Source organism: Budorcas taxicolor, chromosome 6 (genome assembly GCF_023091745.1).
Source record: "Budorcas taxicolor isolate Tak-1 chromosome 6, Takin1.1, whole genome shotgun sequence".
Classification (NCBI taxonomy): domain Eukaryota; kingdom Metazoa; phylum Chordata; class Mammalia; order Artiodactyla; family Bovidae; genus Budorcas; species Budorcas taxicolor.
Window position 1 is genome coordinate 65,352,166 of NC_068915.1, and position 9,586 is coordinate 65,361,751.

General features: G+C 36.7%; 1 protein-coding gene across 1 annotated transcript in view; it reads right to left on the minus strand.

Moving 5' to 3' along the window:
- The window catches only part of GABRA2 (gamma-aminobutyric acid type A receptor subunit alpha2), a 157,124-nt gene extending 148,038 nt beyond the window's left edge, over nt 1-9,086 (minus strand). The window contains exons 1-2 of the mRNA XM_052642023.1: nt 9,016-9,086; nt 6,330-6,445 (exon numbers count right to left, since the gene is read on the minus strand). Of these exons, the coding sequence (XP_052497983.1) occupies nt 6,330-6,445; nt 9,016-9,086 (187 nt within the window). The remainder of the gene's footprint in view (nt 1-6,329; nt 6,446-9,015) is intronic.
- Nucleotides 9,087-9,586: the final 500 nt, after the last annotated feature.

Consider the following 9,586-nt stretch of genomic DNA (forward strand, 5'->3'; position numbering starts at 1 on the left):
AGTGACCCTATAAACATGGTCCAAAAAAAAAAAAAATGTTGCTCCTTTGATTCAGCTAACAATTTGAAAGCCTCTTATGGAATGTGAAAACTCATAGGTGGTACCCAAGTTGTTAGCTCCAATGAATAAAATGAAGAAAAAAGGAAAAACTGATTCAGTGGTTAGTTTTAGCTAGTCTGAATATATGGTCTTGATAGATATGTTTCCAGATTTACAGTGAAGTATGGAGAAGGCCATGGCACCCCACTCCAGTACGCTTGCCTGGAAAATCCCATGGATGGAGGAGCCTGGTAGGCTGCAGTCCATGGGGTCGCTAAGGGTCGGACGCAACTGAGCGACTTCACTTTCACTTTTCACTTTCATGCATAGGAGAAGGAAATGGCAACCCACTCCAGTGTTCTTGCCTGAAGAATCCCAGGGACGGGGGAGCCTGGTGGGTTGCAGTCTATGGGGTTGCACAGAGTCGGACACAACTGAAGCGACTTAGCATGCCAACCAAGGGGCTTCCCTGATAGCTCAGTTGGTAAAGGATCCACCTGCAATGCAGGAGACCCCAGTTCAATTCCTGGGACAGGAAGATCCACTGGAGAAGGGATAGGCTACCCAATCCAGTATTCTTGGGCTTCCTTTGTGACTCAGCTGGTAAAGGATCCGCCTGCAATATGGGAGACTTGGGTTCAATCCCTGTGTTGGGAAGATCCCCTGGAGAAGGGAAAGGCTACCCACTCCAGTATTCTAGAGTAGAGAATTCCATGAACTATATAGTCCATGGAATCACAAAGAGTTGGACACAACTGAGTGACTTTGACGTGAGTCTGAGTGAACTCCGGGAGATGGTGATGGACAGGGAGGCCTGGCGTGCTGTGATTCATGGGGTCGCAAAGAGTTGGACACGACTGAGCGACTGAACTGAACTGAACTGAGTGACTTTCACTTTCACCTTCAAGCCAACCAAGACCTACCAATATTTTCTTCATCTGTTTTCAAGGATACCACCTTCTAAGATGATGTTCTCCTTGAAGAACTCTCCTCTATTATTCCTAACAACAATAATAGCTATCAATTGTACCCCACATCATATTTTCCTAAAATTTTTAATTTAGTTGAACCATGCCATTATCCTTGTGACATAAATAGGCTAAGTGGATCTCTTCCTCCAATTTCACAGATGAGTAGAGTAAGTCACAGATGGGATTAATGAAGTCACAGATGGGATTAATGAACCATCCAAAGACACACAGGTGATTCAAAGAAGAATCATAACTACCATAAGGCAAGAGCTGGAATAACTGGTGTAGTAGTTGTTTCTATTCAACAAAAAGTGAACCTAATATGCTGATGCTGACAATGAAAGACCAGTAAGGTAAGGAAATATAACTGTGCAGATGATTTTAAGGATAAGGTAAGTTCTATAGTTTACTCTTTTCATGAAAGCATACTAAATAAAATAAAAGAATAAAATTAAAATTCATTCAAGAAATATTTAATTCCACACTTTCTATGTTTCAGGCACTGATATAGATGCTTGAGGACCAGATAACAAAACAGGTTGAAACCCTTCACTGGCCTGAATTCTAGCAAAAGAGACAAAATAAGCAATTAACATAATGATTCAAAAATTATTTTGTGTATTAATAAATAATAAGAGCCAAATTTAAAAAGGGAAAAAAAAGCTGAAACTGAGTAAGAAGGATCAGAATTGCTAGAGGATGAACATGTTGTACTATTTATTTTATTGGTCAGAGTAGGCGTCATTGAGAAGATGAGATCAACGGATACCCAAGGCAGAGAAAATAGAGGAAAAGCTCCAAGGAATATGCTAGTGTCTTCATGGAACAGAAAAGATGCCAATGTGACTATAGTAGTCTTAGCAAGAAGGAGAATGGTGTGAGGAGAGGCCAAAATAGGAAGACAGATCATGCAGGGCTTTGGAGGCCATCAAAAGACATTTGTGTATTATTTTGACTGAAGTAGAAACCATTGCAGGATTTTGAGCAGTTGAGTAATGTCTTTGGGCCTACAGGTTAAAGAGGAACCATAGTTCTGTACAACTTAAATGTTTATAGTGCTAGATGTAAATTATACCTAAATAAAACTGGAAGAAGAAAAAGATTAATTAATCTGCCTGCATAAATCTGCCTACAATGCAAGAGATCCAGGTTTGATCCCTAGGTCAGGAAGATCCCCTAGAGAAGGAAATGGCAACCTACTCCAGTATTCTTGCCTGGAAAATTCCATGGACAGAGAAGCCTAAAGGCTACAGTCTATAGAGTCAAAAGAAGTCAGACATGACTGAGCATCTAACATTTCACTTTATAATTGATTATTAAATATCTTAAAATTTTATCATTCAATATATTGTATAACTTTCATCATATATGTAAGTCCCAAACAGATTTCTCTCTCCTATATACTCATTTACATTTCATTACTAAGGAAATATAATAATAATTGAGTTTAATTATCCAGATTATTCATCAATAGAGATGTTCAGTTTGAAATATTCACTCAAACCCATTCCCCACTTATTATTAATTTCTGAGACATAATGATACAAATAATTTCCCAGAATTTTTTATTTGAAATAACATATGGATGTTCAGGCTAATTTTGAACAGAGAGGAAACCACAATAATAACTGAAATTTACAACACTGTATTTACTAAGGTTTCCAAAGCCTTCCAGTTATTATGTATTAACTCTCTACTATAGACCAGTCATGGCTAAATACTTTGCATATCTCATTATAATTAATATTCATCAAAAACCCTAATAATAATCATTGTAATCCCATTTTATGGACAACAGATGTGTCCCCAGAGAGATGAAGTACTGAAAGGTCACAGGACTGCTCAGTACCCCAGTTCAGAATTTACCTAAAATCTCCACAGTTTAAAGTTATGTTCTCTTCACCAAACCACACCACCTTCCTGCAGCATGATGCTCAACATATACCCTCAACATTCCCAACTCAAAGGTCAGCCAGATGTGAGTAATCCCATTTTACAGATGATTAACTGGTCACAGAAAAGTTAATCAAGCAATCAATGTTTATTTTATGGCTACCATATGCAAATCAATATTTAGTTCCTGAGAGTGAAGAGGATTTATGATATAATATCTTGCCTCAATAAGTTTACAATCTTGTTAAGGTAACAAGAGACACATAAAAAGATAATAAATAATCCAAGATAGCACATAATAAGTACCAAATGAGATACAGAGCCAATGACTGCTAAAGAAATTCAGCAGAGAGAAAATTGAATCTGGGTGTTTCAATTCAATCAAGAGTGCACTCAAAAGGACCCATGTTGAGGTGGTCATCACAGGAAAAGTTTAGTTCAGCAGAAAGGATGAGGAAGAATGATTCCTCAGAGGAATTATTCCCCAGAAAGAGTTAATATGATCAAACACCAAGGGTGGGTTAGTCGCTCAGTTGTGTCCAGCTCTCTGTAACCCTATGGACTGTAACCTGCCAGGTCCTTCTGTCCATGAAATTCTCCAGGCAAGAATATTGGAATGGGTTGCCGTTTCCTTTTCCAGGGGATCTTCTTGACCCAGGGATGGAACCTGGGTCTCCTGCATTGCAGGTAGATGCTTTACCTTCTGAGCTACTAGGGAAGCCAGCCAAGGGAGAAGATGTGAATGGATTATCAAGAGAAAATGGATAGATGTGCTTGAAGTGCAGGATGCATGAGTGGCAAAGTAAAAATGAAGCCAGAGAAGTAAACTGTAAATATTTTGATTGTCAAAGTAGGAACCTATGGAAGGAGCAAAGGAATTGATTGTGTTTAAATGATAGTACCTGACATTTGCTTTGGTATACACTTTTATTTCTGTAATCCTTTCAACAAACCTATAATATAGAAGGCAAATATGTTATTGTAAACAGAAGGAGACATTACCTGGCCAAGGATGGTTTTGAGTGTGAAGATGGAGCAGGAATTCTAATCTAGATCAATGTGCGTGCAAGGGCTATACTCCTTCCACTTCCCCTTCATCATTGTCTACAGAAAGCAATGGGGAGCTATAAAAGCATTTGATCGAGAGGGGCTTCCCTGGTTGCTAGCTGGTAAAGAGTCCACCTGCAATGCAGGTGACCCCGGTTCAGTTCCTGAGTTGGGAAGATCCTCTGAAGAAGGGATAGGCTACCCACTCCAGTATTCTTGGGCTTCCCCAGTAAGTAGCTCAGACAGGTAAAGGATCCTCCTGCAATGCAGGATACCTGGGTTCAATCCCTGGGTTGGGAAGATCCCCTGGAGGAGGGCATAGCAACCCACTCCAGTCTTCTGGCCTGGAGAATCCCAATTGACAGAGGAGCCTGGAGGGCTATAGTCCATGGGGTAGCAAAGAGTTGGGAGTAACTAAGTAGGCAAGACAGGAGGGCAATATATGAAAAGTATTGACTAACAGAAGACTGATGTGACTGAAATATTAGCACAATGTCAGAGAAGGACTGGGGAAAGAAGCCACCAGGCAAGAAGCTGACAAGCCACTCCATCTACTGCATTAACCTACAGAATGAGTGACAAGGATTCATGCTCAAATGCTGCTAATGGAAGTAAAAAGAATGGAAGAGGCATTTAAACAGAAATATGAAGAGAGAAATGGCAGTACCCATGTCCTTTAACAGGTAGTTTTTATGTGCCAACTATACGCTGATAGTATAAATATTTCTCCTAAAGACTCACAGACAAAATCCAAGATCTAGCTCAAATATTTTAAGTTTTTTTGACAGCACATGATTTATTTAAAAATAAAATCTATACCTTGGAAAACATATCTGCCTTAGTGCAATCTGCCTCTCAAACCACCATCATGAACTATGACAGCCTCATGCTAGGCACACATCTATTGTACACATTTGATATTAGCTCCTTGCTATATATATTAACAGAGACAGTAATGCCTTATATTCATGGTCATTAGGCATGTCAATTACTAAGGAAATACTTTTTTCTATTAGTTTTTACTTTTAATAGACTAAATGTATATTAAACAATTGAATTCTCTCTGAGAGACAGAACACACCATACTTCTGACGTTATTCTTTCCCAGTACTTCCCTCTTAAAATGCAAGGTACCACTCAGGATTCAAGTCCAAAACTAGTAGCAATTAAATGGCATATTACTTAAAACAACTTGAATCTTTTCCAACTATTCTGACTCCTGGGCAATGAAAATCATACAATTGCCAAATATGTATAGAATTAACCATCTTTTATATTTTCCAAAGACAATATTGACATGGACATCCAAGTATTTAGTCACTACACATCTCTTCAAGCAATTTAAAAAGGCAAAGTTGCCAACCAGGTAATAATCAGGCTAACTATATAAATCTTTGGTCAGTAACAAGCATTCAGCTAATTTGTCTTAATTTTGAATTAGTTATTAAACTGAATATCCTAATCAGTAGAACATACATTTGATAAATGTGTACATTCATACATCTGCACACATATATGTGTGTATGTGTATATACATGTACATATATGTACATATATACATACATATCATATTAGAACTGGTGGGTAACAGTATTTTCACCCAGAATTCTTTTAGGAATTACACATCTACCCTATTTACACCTAATATCCTTAGTATCATCCAACTATGCTAAAGGATAATTAAAAATTAACATATTAGTCAAGCTTAATTTCCGTTACCTGTTTGGAAAAAATAAAACAGATTTGTTTTTCTGAGTTAAGAAAAAACATTTAAATTTGATTTCAAACTGTGCCCCAGGCCAATAACTTCGGTCTACAGCTAAAGTAGATCCAAAATATCTTTGAAAGTTTCAAGAATGCTAAACAGAAGCTGTACCTTAGAAAAGTCATATGCATGTGTAAAGAAATATCATCACAGAATCCTAATATTTGCTAAAATTCAACCCAGACACTCCTTTACATTTTTATGTTTCTCATTTCTACACATCTATACCAATGTGAAAATAGGCATCTGCAAAATTCAGTGAAGGAAATCAAAGATACTGAGCAAGCGTATCTGTCCAATAATGTCACACTTTCATATACTATACTCTAAGTTTGAAAAACTTAGCTGTTATCAATAAACTAACTTAAAAACTATTCATGCACAAAGTCTGGGTTCTATATGACTTCAGGTATTCTGTAAAAGCCATGTTAAATACATTTTGTCTGCATAAAAGTAATCAGAGATAGTTATTTCATATACCCTATTTTCTAATATCTGTGTTTTTTTTAATACATAACAGTGGCATTCATGTATCAAATGTATTAAAATAGAAATACTACCTTTAACTTTTAAAGGCATTACTTTGTGTTTAAGAAAAGGAAAACTATTTTTACCTCCCAGTCCTGGTCTAAGCCGATTATCGTAACCATCCAGAAGTCTGTCTAGAATTCTTGTAAAGATGGTAATGTTATTTTTAGCCTCATCTTCTTGGATGTTAGCCAGCACCAACCTAAACAGATAATTTTACAAGCTGATATATATACATATGTGTGTTTTGCAAGTGCCAACATGCTCTTCTTCCTTGATTTGAATTTTAAGGCTCCTTAAGCTATTTGTGCCACCCATTTACTCCTTTTTTTTTTTTTTTTTCAGTTCTATAAATACCAGTGTGTCAATGAGGAAGGTAAACAGTCTGTTGTAAGTGGGTAATAAATACTAGATTATCAGAAGTCTGAAATCAAAATTATTTCAGATTCCTACCACTCAGCATACTGGTAGAACTATTCATTTCTTTCGAAAATCCATTCCCTAGGATACATTATGACTGGAGATGATCACATGCAGACAGTATTAGCAATGCTATTCTGCATTTAGAAAGGTACAAAAACCAAAGGGATTCCTGAAATAACTCTTCAGGGGTCTGAATATTAATTGGAAAATAAATCACCTCCTTGGAAGCACAAAATTTCTCTATCTTCCTCAGAAATGTCTTTTCTTTTCATGTCTTTTTCTCTTTTAAAGCAAGATGATTTTCTAACTTTGGGTATACCTCCACCCAATGGCCAAGTGCAATATAGACATCAGGGAAACTCCGCTGGCTGTGTTCCAGGCTCCAGTGTAGCCAAGGAGGTGGAGGTGGGCTCTGAAAGGATCAGCAGAGCACACAAGAGCTGCAGATAGCCTTGGAGGAGTACCCCTCCGACTGACTGGCATCTATGGAGAGCGAGCAACAGAGGTCATCCAAAGATTAACATGGCCAGCTACTTCGTGTGTGTGTGCGCGCGCGTGCGTGTGCGTGTGTGTGTGTGTGTGTGTGTGTGTGTGTGTGAGAGAGTGATATAAATTTGCAGAAAGAATAAATGGTCTTAAAATATCACCGGAAGAGGGTTAGAAGCAGTGGTTTTCTCCATTATTTCTCCAACAGAAAGCCAGAGACCTGATTTTGTGACATCCAGCAATTTGGTGCAGTAGCAACTGGATGTATAAAACAGAATGTCCCTTTTCACTGCCATTTTTTTCCCTCAGAATGATTCAGAGATTTAAATTACTGGTCCAAAAAAAGAATCATTTATATAATAGAATAAAATACTGGCACGAGCATTACTGGTCAAATATAGAACAGAAAATTAGTAGAAGAAAAATATGGTTAAGTTCTGAGGATTTTCAGTGATTATTAACTGACCACGGTTTGTTCACTCCTTTAAAATCAAAGAATATATGTAATTGCATTCTGATCAAGGTGCATTGTCCAAAATATCATTGACGGAATTCATTTGCACTTAAATGATTGTACAACTAGTAGCTAAAAATAGTCTAAATACATGAGCAAATTCGTAGCCAACTTCAAACAAATATTCTCTTCAGAGAAAATATTAAAATTGCGGTATAAAGAAACATTTTTAAATTATGTAAGCAAATTATTTCATACATTGAGCCTCAAAAGTTTCTATATTGCCTTAAACTAATCTTAATTAAAACTAGTCACTAAGATAATCATAAAGTTCCACTTAGGGATTTTCACTGGAATGTGTTTTTTAATTAATGTCACATTTTCTTTCTAAAGTCAATATTAAGATATTAAATGAGGAGCTATTTTACAAATAAAAATACACCTTCATAAAGAAATTTCTTCTCAAGTCTAAAAAATATTTTCATTCTTTAACAATTACTGAGACAGGAAAATTAAATTTTAAAAGGGAAATAAAAGTATTATAAAATCATAAATACTAATTTTTTAAGGAATTGTTACATAGACATTCATAAGAATCTTAGATTTTATTAACTACTCTGGTATGTTGAAAACCATATCCTAAATCTAAGCACTAAATAGACGATGCCCACTGATGATAAAAATCAGAAAAGACAGCAATTAAGATGAAGTTGTTGAAAACAACAGAAATTAAAATTTATATTTGTAGAATATAGGCAAAACAGAATTTGTTACATTTTCAAAGTAATACTGTTTATGGCAGAACCATCTCAGGAATAAAAGATTTCTAAATCAGTAACAGAAAAGTTATTAATAAATCAAGGTTTTGTTTTATTGTTTGTGATTGTGAAGTTGTATACTACCTCCACCTAGAGGTTTCAGATTCACACATCATTTAGTTTTCTATGTTGACTAAAAGATCCGAGACCATTTAAGCAAAAAAGGAAAAGAGAGAAAGAAAAAGATTAAGTTACCACAAATCATTTAGGTTGTGCTTTTCTGTTTGGCTTAAGGGAAAATTGATGGCCTCTTTATTGAATTGTGGTGTTATTACTATCACATATAACAATCACTTCAATTATTCGCAAAAATATGCCATCCAAAGAGTATTCTTTTCTTCTGTGTTTTTTTTTTTTTAAAGAAAATGTTGTATTCACTTTTGTATTTTATCGCTGCAAACAAGAAGCAGCAAACTTTTAATAGTCTTTGCCACTTTACAGTTCCGTTTCCTGGTACTACCTTTTTCATTAGAAATGGTCCTTCAAAATACTTCAGCTCCTCATAAGCCACCTCTGTCTGCATTGATGGCATTCAGGAAACACACCTTTACCCTGAATTTAAAATGGCAAAACAGTAAATAAGTGTCTCACCTGGCTGGGTCCCACGCCAAGAAAACAAAAAGCAGCAACTGCATATTGGAGCTGTTCAGTTTCGTCTTCATCGCCACTCTTTGTATAATCATGGAAGAAAAACAAAATACACTTAAAATTACATTCAGTCATACCATCCAAATAGCCCAAAAGAATGTCATTTCATCTGGGAACTGGAGTTAAAGCAATAGAGATGATTCCAGTGGAGTGTGTATGGGATGTGATGATGATTGAAGGACGTTTGTTTGTTTGTTTTTCCCCCACTTTCTTTTTTTCTCTTGACAGAAAGATGACCAAATAATCAGACTTTGCTCTGCCAGGAACTTCCCCCAGCCCCATCGTCAGCAAACGCTGTTTTGTGGTCACACACGTAAAAAGAATACACGGGACCCTGCACTGACATATGAGCTAGAGAAAATAATGGGTAGGAGAGGAGAGTGTAAAGGGGGAGGAGAGACGGGTACTTCCTGCCACAATCCCCCAACCAAGACCACCCCCGCATTCACCACGAGAAAAGCAAGGGAGAGCCAGCCCACTTTTTTCGATTATTCTTTCATTACAGTGAGCTGCA